This window comes from Artemia sp. Qi Xiang Cuo, chromosome 14 (genome assembly GCF_049724085.1).
Source record: "Artemia sp. Qi Xiang Cuo chromosome 14, ASM4972408v1, whole genome shotgun sequence".
Lineage (NCBI taxonomy): Eukaryota > Metazoa > Arthropoda > Branchiopoda > Anostraca > Artemiidae > Artemia > Artemia sp. Qi Xiang Cuo.
In genome coordinates this window covers 60,517,875-60,532,959 of record NC_142807.1, presented here as the reverse complement: position 1 = coordinate 60,532,959, position 15,085 = coordinate 60,517,875, and the positions used below count along the sequence as shown (strand labels likewise).

The window sequence follows — 15,085 nt, the reverse complement described above, 5'->3', positions numbered from 1 at the left end:
GAGCGTGAGAGGGGGGTTTCTTGAAGTTTTTACGACAACGTTTTTTTTAAAACCTTATATACCCCAAGGCATAACTTAGAACCCTAAGTTTTGAAATAGTAAAATTTTGAGAGGCATAGGTAAGCTATGCCTCTAAGAACCCTTAAAGGCATAGCCTACAACCCTTGCCCTGAGGGGTGTGGAGGGTTTGCCATCCTAAAAGACATATGTTCCAGAACTTTCAACTTTCAAAAATAATCCATTAATTATAATGGATTACATATTAAGACGAAACTCTGGATATGGCGTAAAAGGATTTCACTGATGACGTAATATTGCTAGATGATTCTAAATAGAGGTTGCAGCAGCTACTTGACGCAATTACAGAAAATGTCGGGCTAAGCATAAACGTTGACACATCAAAGAGCATGTCCATCATAAGCTCACCGCTTGTTCTGCAGCACAAGAATACAAGTCTAGAACAGGTGAAGGACTTTAAATACCTGGATAGCTGGATCGATTGTGATGGTTAAATAATGACTAGGATTAAACGCAAAATTGGTCATTCAACTGGTGCTTTCATTAGACTTAAGCCCATTTGGAGAAGCAGCAAATATTCTTTGCGACTGAAGCTGCATCTCTTCAGTAGCAATGTGTTCTCCATACTCCTCTACGCTAGTGAATGCTGGAAGATGAATCAGCAACTCAAAAAGAAAATTCTTGCATTTGAAAATATGTGCCTGAGGAGAATTTTAAACATAAGTTGGCAACAGAGAGTCAGTAACTTTGAAATCCGGAATAGAACGGGGAAGCCTCTCATTACTGCGATTCTGAGGAAGAAGAGGTGGTAATATTTAGGCCATGTACTCCGCATAAAAGAAGGCCGCCTTCCTCGGATAGCGTACAACTGAAAACCAGGCGGCAGAAGAAGACGAGGTCGTTCAAAGAACACTTTGTGGTGAACAATTGATCGAGATCTGAGGACAGCTGAGACCTCGTTAATACCTGAATGGGAAGATGTCACCGCTGCAGCATTGCTTCGGGATGAGTGGAGAGCCAACGTCGACACCCTATGCGCCACCAATGGCTCAGGAGGAACTAAGTTCTAAGTTATAAGTAAGAGAGGGGGCCCATTCAATTTCCAATCGAATGAACCCTTCTTGAAATTTCTACGACAAACTTTTCTATAAAAACCTTATATGCTCCAGGGCATAGCTTACAACCCTTTTACTAAGGGGTGTGGGGGTTTTGTAATTCTAAAAGACATAATTTCCAGAACTTTCAACTACGTTGAACAAAATGGGTATCTCAAAATTTTGATCAGATGGGTTTGGGGAAATAGTGGGCGTGAGAGGGAAGTTAGTTGCTCTCTAATCACTTTCGACTGTTAAAAAGGGCACTAACCCTTTCAAGGTCCAATCAAATGAGCACTTTTTGAAGTTTCTACGACAACACCTTAAATAACAGCCTTATATGCCCCCAGGGCTTAACTTACAATCCTTACCCTGAGGGTTCTGAGCGGGGTTATCATCCTCAAAGACCTAATTTCCAGAACTTCCAACTACATTGAACAAAATGGATATCTCAAAATTTCGATTGCACGTTTTTGCGGAAATGGTGGGCGTGAGAGGGGGGGTAGTTGCCCTCCGATCACTTTCAATTACTAAAAAGGACACTAGCCCTTTCAATTTCCAATCGAATGAGCCCTTTTTGAAGTTTAGACCTTTTTAACTTACAAGCCTTGTCCTGAGGGCTTGGGGGGGGGGGGTTTCATCTTAAAGACCTAATTTCCAGAATTGTCAACTACGTTGAGCAAAATGGCTATCTCAAAATTTTGATTGGATGTGTTTTGGGAAAAGATGGCCGTGAGAGGGGGTTTAGGTGCCCTTCAATCACTTTTGACTATTAAAAAGGGTACTAGTCCTTCGAATTTCCAATCGAATGAGCTCTTTTTGAAGTTTCTACGACAAGGCTTTCAATATTAAGCTTATATGTCCCCAGGGCATAACCTACAACCCTTTCCGTGAGGGTTGTGGGGGGAGTGTCCTCCTCAAAGACATAATTTCCAGATCTTTCAAACATTTCAAACAAAATAGCTATCTCAAAATTTTGATTGGATGTGTTTGGGGAAATGGTGGGCGTGGAAGGGGTGTTAGTTGCCTTGCAATCACTTTTGGCTATTAAAAAGAACACAGGTCCTTCCAATTTCCAATCGAATGAGCCCTTTTCAAAGTTTCTACGACAAATCCTTCGATACAAAGTGTCAGTGAAACTCCCAGAGATTTTAAATAACATGTTAAGAGTAGAAGGACAGGTGACCAATACAAGTGGGTCATAACTTAACTTAAATTGCTTATGTAGACTGAGCCAGCCTGACATCTGTGTCCCGCAGCAGTAAGGAGCATATTTTGGCAAATACTCCATTTAAGTATTGATTGTAAGAAGAAGTTTCAAACAAAAATTATTTATAAATACAGAATTGAACAAAATACTAAAGTCTAAGAAAAGTAAAACAAACTTTTTTTTTTAATTAGCTTCGCTTTATTTTCATACCTACATTTTCTTCTTTTGTTTTTGTATTTCACAGGGTATATATTTTTCTCTTCATAAAAGTATATTTATATCAGAAAAGTATAAGTTTATATTTCTTAATAACTAATAGAGCACTGTCAAACAGCAGTAAAGATCTCTACACCCCCAAAAAATACAAAAATAGTGAATCGTTGGGCCAACGATTGTCAAGAAAACCAACAAATAAAAATGAAAAGTGTTGTTCTTACCTTGGGCTTTGCAGTCTCTTAGACATCTTTGTTTCTGCGTATATTGTGCAGAAAGTCTTCTGCTTGAGTGACTCATTAAGAAATCTGTTGCCACTGCTGTCCTTTTCTGCGTAGCGCTGTACGTTGCGCGAGAGATGGACATCGCAAGAAGCCCTCTGTTGTTTCAATGTTGGTGTATTTTCCTGATAATAACAATGTCATAAAAGGCTTCTTAGTAGGTCTTAGTTTCCCTATTAAATCAATTAAGGAATATTTAATAGGAAGATTCAATGCGCCGCTAATTGCTTGATGATACAGTTGCTTGAATATAACAAAAAGCGTTGGACAATAATCTTAATCAATAAAAAAGTTTCCAGCGTTAATATTCTCTTTTAAAATAACGAATGTTCAATGACCCTGTATGTATTCCCATCAAAGGTCATGATCAAGAGTGCACCCAGGATTTTCTTTTGGAGGGGGGGGGGATAAAAAATAATTTAATGAAACATCGAAAGTTTGTTTATATGCATTTTTGGTAACTTTTTATGAGTCGGAAAAAAAACCACCCTTTTTAAACCCATCTGTTTAATTTTAAGCAGTTCGTTGCGTTATGTCATGGCGTAGCGTTGGCAGACCAAGTGCCCAATATGCCACTAGTCCGCTAGTATAATTTTTGACTTTGACTCTATTGAATATAAAATGCACAAATAAAACAAAACTCTAGGGACTGATCAATGATCCCTAGGGCCTGAATGCAACCCCTGGATAATGTCGAGTATTCATATTATTATATCACTGATTATTGACAGAACAACAAAGTGTTAAACTTTGAAACAGAAAGGATACTGAAACAAGGCACTGTGCACTGCAGAACAAAGAAGAAGAGGAAAAATAAAAGAGAATCCTCCTAAACATTATTCATTTGTACTGGTAGAAAGAAGCTTTTTTTTATATAATTGTGTTGAAATGACGGAACTTAAATAGAACATTTTATTTCCAGCGGAATACTGTTCCATAATTTCACAAAAACGTATTTATAGAAGAAGCTGCTCTTTGCGGGTGACAAATATCAGAGATAAGAGAAAAACGTGTACAGCACGACGTTTGATAAGCATGATAATATGACGATAAATGAAAAGGACAAGTTATGTTAGTCCTGGGGGTGATAGACTATTCAAATATTTATACATGAAAACAGCTGTTTGGAGCTAACAAATTTGTCTTGCTGTTAGTAACTGAGATTTAAGAAAAACTTCTATAGTATTAAGTTTATTTAAATAAATTGACTTTACAGCTCTATTTTGTAAGGTTTGAATTGTCTTTAAATTATAACCGAAAGAGTTAGCCAAAACACAACAACTATACTGAATATAAGGATAAACAAGGGTAAAATAAATGGTTCGAAAGACTTTTTTCGGAAGGGAATTTTTAAGTCTATACAAAATCCCATCTCCTCTTGCAATTTTTATGGATATTGAATTTATATGTTCTTTCATGACGATAATTCATCAATGATTACACCTAATTTTATAAATTTTGAAAAAGATAATTCAGTGTTTTCCTTTTTAATAGTACAAAAAATCATGTAATTTGTTTTTTTTTAATATTAACCAATAAATGGTTACTCCTCTTATATTTCATTATATCATTCAATGCGCTCTCCATGATCTTAAAAAGGGTTTCAACACTTAAAGTTCGGAATAATAAAACTGTATCCTCTGCGAAGGATATTGTCAAACAATCTTTCATGAAGTTTCCTATATCCGCGGTATAAATGAGGTAAAGGAGTGGTCCTAAAATCGACCCCTGTGGAATTCCGCAAGTTATTTGGTGCTCTCGTGATATTTTTGGTCCAACTATAAACACCTGTGACCTATCCGATAGATATGACTCAATCTAACTAACAATCCATTTAAATATCTTTAACTTTCTAACTAAAAGATTATAGGTTACTGGATTAGTTTTGTAGTTACTGTATTTAGTTTTAATACTATTTCCCCCCTTTCCCTTTATTTAAATTACCATTTACCACCTACCAGTGAAGTTTCAGGTAGTACCTAACAATATCAAACAGTTCGTGGTAAGGAACTGTAAGTGAGGAGCGACTCGGCTCAACATTTACAAAAACTCTCAAAAACGGGATTTCGATATCAATAGATACATTAAACGAATCAGCTTATTGTGCTTATTCCAAATATGTAAGATTTATCACGTTATCCATAAGAAGTTATGAGCCTGATAAAATTTGCTCCATTTTTAAATAGGGGGGAAACGCCCCCAAAAATGCAAGGAACTCGATTAGATTCAGCGTATCTGAGAACCCTAATGTAGAAGTTTCAAGCTCCTATTTACAAAAATGTGGAATTTCGCTATTTTTGCTAGAAGACAGATCAGGGATGCGTGTTTAATTGTTTTGTTTTATTTTCCCCAGGGATGATCGTAGCGAAATAATGATCCTAGAAGATTGAAAGAGGACGCATTCAAACGGAAATTAAAAGTTTTAGGGCCCTGTTTAAGTAACAAAAATGATTGGAGGGCAAATGGCCTCCTTCCCACGCCAATTTATTTCCCAACGTCTTCTGATCAAAATTTAGAGAAATCTATTTTGTTCAGTATAGTTGAAAAATAAAATAATTATATCTTAAGGGGGAAAATTACCCCCCCCCCCACAGTCCGCAGGGATATACCTATAAGTTATGAAATTTGGCCATTGCTTACGTATAGTATTTGTTATTGGAAAGTATACAGACATATTTCGCGGGGAGGGGGATTTTTTGCTTGGGGTAGATTTATATCGGGAGAATCTTCCTTGATTAGGGAAAATTTCCGGGGAGAGGGGGGTGAATTTTCAAGGAAAAATTTTGCACGGGGGGGGGGATTTGACAGAAATCATATACGAAATTCTTTTTTATTGTCCTACATAAACAAAAAATCGCGAAGAAAGGAAACGAGGACAATTAACAGCCAGTGAAAAAATTGAAAAATTATGCAAATATTTCGGTCACGACCTCCGCTTGACCGTCCTCAGTGCAGAATAAAACTGATAAAAATATAAAAACCAAACCTTAAAATAAAAACACGAAACTAAAATTGGACGACCCTTTCCTAGTAACGGTGAAATTTTAGTTTCGTGTTTTTATTTTAAGGTTTGGTTTTTATATTTTTATCAGTTTTATTCTGCACTGAGGACGGTCAAGCGGAGGTCTTGACCGAAATATTTGCATAATTTTTCAATTTTTTCACTGGCTGTTAATTGTCCTCGTTTCCTTTCTTCGCGATTTTTTGTTTATTATTCACCGTTACCCTTTCACCGTTACTAGGAAAGGGTCGTCCAATTTTAGTTTGGTGTTTTTATTTTAAGGTTTGGTTTTTAAATTTTTATCGGTATTATTCTGCACTAAGGACAGTCAAGCGGAGGTCTTGACCGAAATATTGCATAATTTTTCAATTTTTTCACTGGCTGTTATTGTCCTCGTTTCCTTTCTTCGCGATTTTTTGTTTATCATGATTAGCCAGTGTGGTCTCAGAAATTATTTATTGTCCTACATTATCTTTGCCAACTCAGTTTTGCATGTGGAGATGTTCTGGAGGAAGCACCCAGGGGCTATTTTCCTCATGTTTTGATTCCCGGAGAGAAATTTCTACAGATGAGGGCATTTCTGGAGTAATCAAAAAACCGATTAGAGATTAAAGTTGTTTCCAAATGAAAGTAGGCTAAGAAAAATTTTTCAGGCTGAATCGTCCGCAAGAAATTTTACGGGGAGGGGGATTTTCAGCAAGGATGGAACTGTCTAGAGGGAACTTTACGGGGGGTGTATATTACGTTGGGCAATATTTTTTACCGAGGAATTTCCCGTGGGGGTATGTTTCTTGGAGGGTGAGCCAGATTTATCTGTATTATTTGAAAAAAAAAACACAAATTAGGTTAAACAAAAACAAGTTTCTTTTGCTGAAAGTAAGGAGTAATATTAAAACTTAAAACAAACAGAAATTATTCCTTAAATGAAAGTGGATGTCCCCTCCTCAATGCCCCGCCCTTTACGCTAGGATCGCCTCTTTGTCACACCTCTACTTTTAAAGTAATAAAAAACTTTAGCGTAAAGAGCTGGGCATTGAAGAGGGGATAGCCCCTTTCATAAACGGAATAATTTCTGCTTGGGGTATTTCTGGAGTAATCAAAAAACCAATTAGAGATCAAAGTTGTTTCCAAATGAAAGTAGGCTAAGGAAAATTTTTCAGGCTGCATCGTCCACAAGAAATTTTATGGGGAGGGGGATTAATAAATAATGTCGGTCCTTATCTTTAGTTAAAAACTTGTTTTTTTTCATTTAATTAGGAAATAATTTGAAGATAAATCTGCAAACCAAGATTAGAATATTGGGAGTTACAGGAATGACAGGGGTCAAATATGGTTTTGAAGCATGGGCGCTCCGAAAATGGATGACGATTTGCTAGATGTTTTCCAGAGAACTTGCCTATGCATTGTTCTGGGTAGCCTAGCCACTTGAATGACCATATTTCCAACGGTTCAAGGCGTTTACGTCCCCGGTGATTACCCCCTCCCTCGGGAAATACCCCCCCGCAGAAAAAAAACAGGTAAATAACCCCGGAAAATACACCCCCCGTCCCGCGGAAAATGCCCTCCTCGGAAAATACCACCCCCGGGGAATACCCCCCCCCTAAAATACAAAATACACCCCCCCCCCCCCCGTGGAAATATGGGCTTTCCAAATTTGAGAATTTTATTCGAGTTTTATTTATTTTATTTTTTTTCCGTAGGGAGAACGAATTTTGGTTCATGTTTATTATGCTCCACTCACTCTAGTTTACGGTGTGTAAAATTCGAGAAAACACCAGTTTTTTTGTTAGTTTTTTCGTTACTTTTGAAAAAAATTTGGCCTATAGATTTGCATATTAGAGGGGGGCGGGTAAAGTATACCAGGTCTGCATGCAAAATGTGTTTGGTACAATTATTCTGCATATTAGATAGATAGATAGAGAAGTGTATTTTAAAGCCAAATATACGGCCATGAACATGGTAAAATAGCATAAATGAGACGCACAATTAACATAAGCTTTGATCTGCGATCATTATAAAACACTTTAAGATGAAAAAAACTAACGAAGAAACCAGTTTGTTCTCGAGTTTTACACAGCAAGAGCTTGAGTGAGTGGCGCATAATGCACAAGTACCAAAATTCCTTCCCCTACGGAAAAAAACTCAAATAGAATTCTCAAATCTGGAAAGCTTTATTTCCAACGGGGGGGGGGGTATTTTCCGGTTGGTATTTTCCACAGGGGGTATTTTCCGGGAGGTAATCGCCGGTGGGGGGGGGGGAGTAAACGCTGGCCACCAGTGCAGACAAGTCTAACACTTGGCGCAGAAGGATTACAAAATTCATAGTTTTAGGACAGTATTTTTCTTTAACTTCTCCAGAAGTCTAGGGCATTTTAGAGCAGCTTTAGGGAAGAGCAGGGGAGTAGCTCCAGCATTTTATGGGGGGGGGAGAAGGGTCTATATCTGGATAGTCAAGGGGTATGGGCTATGTAATCGTTTTTTCTGCGTGTTTTTTCTTTGGGGGGATGGAGGCAATTACCCTCCCCTCTTTGTCAACTCAAAACGACACCCCTGGGGAAGAGGTCCATCCCCTATGTATAGGTATGAGCCATTACCACTTAAAAATGACATCACATTTTTTAAAGTTAAAATATTCTAATGAAAATCTTTAACAGTCAGCCCCTTAAATACGGAGGATAATCGTTATTTTGTTTATTTACAGAATTTGATCACTTACTACTATTAGAAAAAAAATTTCTGCATTCATTTATTTCTAGTCCTTTTTTCCCCTAGAAAGGGAGCTAGTCCCTTTCTTGCTCTCCTTTTTTCCCCTAAGTCGTCCAATCAAAATTTTTAGATAGCCATTTCACTTAGCATAGTTAAAAGTTCTAATAACTATGCCTTTGGAGACAACATGACCTTCCATAGCCCCTGGGGAAGGAACTGTAAGTTGAAGAAGGGACACCCCCTTTCATATACGGAATAATTTCTGTTCGTTTTAATTTTTAATGTCGCTCCTTAACTTTAGTTAGAAAAAACTTTTTTTTAAATTTAATTAGGAAAGAATCGGAAGACAAGTCTGCAAACCAAGATTAGAATATTGGAAGCTATAGGGATGACGGTGGTTAATATGGTTCTGAAGCAGGGGTGCTCCGAAAATGGAGGACGATTTGCTAGATGTTTTCCAGAGAAATTGCCTGTGGACTGTTCTGGGTACCCACTTGACTGACCGTATTTCAAATAGCAGGCTGTACGAAAGTGTGGTTCAATCCCGCTTTCTTGGCTATAATGAGAGAAATGTTGAGATGGCTAGGGTACGTTCTGCAGATGAAGGATGACAGAATGCCTAAGATTATCCTTTTCAGTCAACCATCTAGGGCTAAACGGAAAGTAGATAGTCCGCAGTTGTGGTGGGAGGATGTCACAAGGAAAGATCGGGGGAAAGTAGGAGCTTCCTGGGAGTGTGCAAAAAGGGAGACTTTTAGTAGATTGGGAGGAGGAGCGTACACAACTGTGTGGGCCTCAGGTGGCTTGACGCCACGGTGAGTTGTTAGTAGTAGTAGTATAGGTGAAAAGATCATGGGTATGTATTGGTAAAATATGACTCAGTAGTTTCTAAAAGATGTTCCATTGAAAATCCATAGAACCGTCACACTAGGGAGTCGTTTCAGAATAGATATGCAGCGCCCAAAAAAGCCATTGGTAAAGTATTCCAGATGTTTACCCCCATCATATAAATAAAGACAGCTATGTGACGAAAAGCAAAATACTCTGTGAATATGAAAAATGGTGACGCAGTGATGAGAAAACAGTAGTTTATGTACTTGCAAAAGAAAGCAATTGATGCCACATAAAACCTAGTTTTAAACAGTGGCGCAAATTCATCAAAATCCGGGGGGGTGTAAAGTTAGAGCCAATTTTCTAAATCAAGTGAAAATGACAGTGAAAACTGAAAAATAAATCGTATAGTATAATAAAGGCAAAGATATAATAACGAAAACTGACCCGTTTCTGTGGATGCTTGAATTATGCAGTCTTATCTTGTTTTTGACAAGATTAAAAAAAAATTCAGCTGGGGGTGGGGCAAATTAGGGTCTAGGGGATGGGAAACTGGAGTTTGAAACGGTGGTTGCTCCCCTGCACCATAGCAAATTACGCCCGTAGATTTAAGGGGTATGAGTTTTTTTTTTCACAGCTCTACACCCTTCACAGTAGTAACCGTACAATGCATTGAAAACCTAAATGCAAACTTACGCCTGAAGGCATAGATATGTGTTTAGGTTTTCAATGCATTGGACGGTTACCAGGGTCATTTGCAAAGAGGTATCATTTCTATAGAAGGTATAGTAGTTTGAAATATCATATGGAATTTGCTTGAAGGTATATACTTTGCGTACGTGCCCCTACCAAACATGTTGGGTATAATCTGTTCTGGTTCAAGTTTTTTCTAAAAAAATTATCTTAATTTCTATTTAATGTTAAACAAGTTTTTTTTTTTTGCTTAGATCCGTGTCGGAAAAACAGGTGTATCTTTTTAGTTTTCTTTACAATTCATATTAGTAAGAGAATTGAATTCAAAGAGAATAGTTTTTATTTGCAAGGATATTAGTAGAGGAAAAAAATGAGGAGTGCATTTGCATTATTGGAGATTAATGATGGAGCTAACAACAGTGATGTAATTACTTCTTTAGTTTACGAGATTTGCGAATTTTTTGCGAAGAGGTATTAGCGTAAAGGTATTGCGATGGTTAAGAATGCCTCACGGGTAATTAAAGAATGGGGTGCTTACATCAGATACTTAATAGATTTGACGCTTACAAGAGACATTGCTAGACGGTATTCAATAGCTTAATTGAAAAGTAACGATAGAATGACATTGTGACTTGACCTAGCTTTACCTCGCCGATGTGGTCTGTATAATACATAAGTAACGTTTGAAAAGTATTGTCAATTTAAAAAGAAATGGCTGAAGTGTTTTGAGGGGGATGAGTCGCATGGGGGGTTGAGTTGCACGAGGGTTCAGTTAACGGGGCTACAGGTACACGAAGGTTTCGGTTATCCCGGGGTTCAGTTACACGGGGGGTTCAGTTGCACGGGGGTTGAGTTAAATGAGGATTGAGTTCCACAAGAGTAATAGTTTTCTTTACAATTCATGTTAGTAAGAGAATTGAATTCAAAGAGAATAGTTTTTATTTGCAAGGATATTAGTAGAGGAAAAAAATGAGTGGTGCATTTACATTATTGGAGATTAATGATGGAGCTAACAACAGTGATGTAATTACTTCTTTAGTTTACGAGATTTGCGAATTTTTTTGCGAAGAGGTATTAGCGTAAAGGTATTGCGATGGTTAAGAATGCCTCACGGCTAATTAGCGTGTTTATTTGTTTTTTTTCAGGGGTGACTGTATCGATCCAGAGGTCCTAGAATATTAAGAGAGACCTCATTCAAATAGAAATTAAAAGTTATAGTGTCATTTTTAAGTGATCTAAGGATTTGGACGGCAACTAAGCCCCCTCCTAGGATCATTTTTTCCCAAAGTCACCGGATTAAAAGTTTGAAATTGCCATATTTATTCAAAAAAAAATCTAATAACTATGTCTTTGAGGATGATTTAATCCCTCACATGCCCGGGAGGTGGACTGAATGTTATGTGCTTTATCCTTTTTTTGAATTTAGCATTGTTTTTTGGTATTTTTACAGAGTTGTAAAGTTTTTTTTTGTGGTCAAGTGAGGGTTGGGGGGAGGGAGTTACGTTGTTTGATATAAACCTTGATGCAATTGTAAATGTGGAAGATTAAATTTATATTTGTGTTGTTTCAGATTTACCAGCACTATTTAAAAACGATAAGAAACTAAATTTTAAACTATAATTTAAACTAGAAACTAGTTTAAATAAATAAAACTTTCAGTTGAAAGTTTTTCAACTGAAAGTAAAAAGCAACTTTAAAACTTAAAAAGAACAGAAATTAATTCGTATATGAGGGGGGTCGCCCCTTCGTCAATACCTCACTCTTTAGGCTAAAGTTTGTTTATTGCTTTCAAAAGAGCTATTTATTCTAATTAAGCAACCTTTTTGATTCAGGGGTCATTTTTAAAGAATTGGAACAAAATTTGAACTTAGCGTGAAAGGCGAGGTCTTGAGGAGGAGGGAACCCCCTCATATACGTAATAATTTTGGTTCATTTTAAGTTTTAGTGTTTCTCCTTACTTTCATTTGAAATTTTTTTTTGAATATTTATAATACAATAAAACATATCGCGCTACAAACCTCATACTAAACTTCAGTGGGAAAATTTTTAGTTAAAATTGGGGTTTTTTTTTCCTTACTAAATTTTTCTTCTTTTTTTTTTTTTTTTTTTTAATTAGGAATTTGATTAATTCAAATAATATCCCCCAGAAAAAACACCGAGATGGAACGATACCAAAACCATGCAAGCTACCAAAAAAAACGGTTAAAAAACCCATTTACAAATTGACAACGATTCGAGTGAAACAAGAAAACAGTTAAGGACACTTGTAAAAACACAGAAAAAGGACAAACATAGCCTTCTGTATAATGGTAGAGATGTGAGACGCTTTAGTCGATTAAATCACGCAATGAAATACCCTGTGATATTGTTATACCCCGTTATATCGTTATGCTAAGCATTCCAAAACACATAACTGCTTCAGCGACCAAAGAAATTTTTTTTTTTTAATTTTTTTGCACATTGTGATCTAGAAATTAAAGGCTATCAAATGTTTCACAAGTTCAAAACGGTTAATAGACGACTTGAATTTCGCTTTAAGCAATTGTAACAATAGTAGATTTTCAACAGATGATAAATCTTCCATCAAATCATGAGTAGAAAATACACTTTCAGATCCAGCATGCCAGGGAACACACTTTCATATTCAGCATGTAGGAGAACCCTAAATGTTCACCCCCTAAAAAGGTAAGTTAACCCTAAATGGTTATTGGTTAGTGAAAGTAGGAGAACCCTAAATGTTCACCCCTAAAAGGTAAGTTAACCCTAAATGGTTATTGGTTAGTGAACTGTAATCTGTTTGAGTATGATAAAAGCTTGTGGAGTACTACATTACGTTATATTAACAGACTGGGATTCTATGATAGAGTGATTACACCACTTAATAATACTGGTCGGGAACTGAGAGATGTCCAGGAGGAAGTCAGTGGAATATGCAGCTTTTTCGGAGTTGAAGCACTCTACGTAAAGGGCAAAGTACCTACAGATAAAGTTTTAATTCAAAAGTGTGACCCTAGGATTCCACTTTTCAATCTAGAAGAGTTTAAGTGTCCTAAATTTGAGGGGGGTTATCACCGTCCTGAAGACGAGGTTAGGTTCTTCGCACAGTGGATACCTAAGAACATACCTGATTGTGATAAATCCATAAGACATGTTAAAAACTATTCTATATCATGGGACCATCGTTTGTGGATGTTTAAGAGTGAACTCTAAGTACTATTTTTATGTAAACATTTGTTGTTGTTTTTTTTTCTTTCTCAAAAAAAAAAATCTTTTTTAAAACTTCGAAATTTTTCATCTTTATTTATTTTTTTATTTTTGTAAATAACTTAAAATGTCAAAATATTCTTAAAGTTCTAACAATTGCGATCTGTGATTGGTCAGAGACACGATGTGACTTTCCCACTGGTATTCTGTGATCGGTTATTGACACTACCGAATCTAGTGCATGTATTAAATCATTATTGTGTACTCAGTTGAATGATAAAAACATAATTCATATCTATAAAAAAAAAAAGTGATTAATGAGCATTTTTAAAAAAGTATGTTTAAATAAAAAAATTATTTTAGCATTTACTTATGAAATAGTTAAGGAATTAAAATTATAAAAAATTAAAAGTGGCCGCACACTTGGAAAGGTATTAATGTATTGTCATGACAGTAAGGAATTAAATTTCTTTGGAGTACCGAAACAATTCAACTCTTATGTTGGTGGATATGCGAGATTGAGATCTCCAGAGATGATTACACTCAAAGAGAAAGCCAACATAAAAATAATCGTTGATGATAGAGGACAACTCCATGCTACTGTTGCAGGTAACACATTACCTACTGATACATCCAATCGTCAGCTTTCGGGTATTACCATTCAACAGTAGGTCAAAAAAGGAAAGGCCTACTCTTCTACTAATATCGTAAACCATATCTTGTTTACGTGCCGAAACTGTTACCTGTGTAAAAATAATGTGATAATAGACAGTGAAATTGCCAGAAAAATAAAAAGGGCATTGTCAGAAAATATCACGATGGAATATAAAGATGAATCGATGAAAAACAAAGCACCAGCAAACGTTACTGCCATTGCTCAAACAGTCATTGAACCAAATAATACCAAAGACGAAAAGCATATTGAGCCTGTTGATGAGACACCAGTAAAAATTGTGTATGACTCAAAATGGAATAATGATTATTCTACTGATTACGAACTAAGAGAAGACAATAGCTATAATATCAAGAGAGAACATGGTGAACTATTTTATGGAGCAGATTCAAAATGTCCAAAGTTAATCATTGATATTAATAATGTATCATAATATATTTTTTTGTATTAATATTCTACATAGCATTATTTCATTAAAAATATATTATGCATTACATTGTTATGTGTTCATTATTTTTAGAGTAAGCTAGCATATCAAACGTTTAGAATGTCTAATAAAACGTCGGAGATGTAAGAAAAGCAATTTGCATACATCTATTGTCAGACACATGGGAACAACTTCTTTCTTGAATTCGCCTCCTGGATAGACAAAAAAGACATTTCATTCAAGAAATTATGACGAAACTCTAAGTAATCAACAAACTCTTTATTGAAGTTACATCATGGATACACAATGCAGAAATTTCATTTAAGAAATTATCTAATATTGTAAGTAAGTATCATATTCTTTCAAAAATATGTTAATACGTTTAAGCAACAAATATTTTTAAGCTTAACTCATCTTTATTCTTTAGAATAGTTTCATGCATTTCATTAAATTATGAAGAAATTGTAAGTAAGTAGCAATAGCTTTCTTGAATTCGCTTCCTGGACACAGTACAGATATTTAAGTCAAGAAATCATAATAAAATAACAAGTAAGTAATAAAGTCTTTATTGTTTTCACCTATTGGATACACAAAACTGAAATTTCATTCAAGAAATTATGAAGGAATTGTAAATAGGTAACACACTCATGTTACCTCATGGATACACAATGCAGAAATTTCATTTAAGAAATTATCAAAAATTTTAAGTAAGTAGTAAATTCTTTCTTGAATTC

The 15,085-nt window shown here is 35.9% G+C and overlaps 1 protein-coding gene across 1 annotated transcript in view; it reads right to left on the bottom strand.

The window, feature by feature from the left end:
* Window positions 1-262: 262 nt before the first annotated feature.
* LOC148944713 (uncharacterized) overlaps window positions 263-15,085 on the bottom strand; it is a 53,510-nt gene continuing 38,687 nt past the window's right edge. The window contains exons 3-4 of the mRNA XM_089100004.1: window positions 2,760-2,941; window positions 263-434 (exon numbers count right to left, since the gene is read on the bottom strand). Of these exons, the coding sequence (XP_088956130.1) occupies window positions 263-434; window positions 2,760-2,941 (354 nt within the window). The remainder of the gene's footprint in view (window positions 435-2,759; window positions 2,942-15,085) is intronic.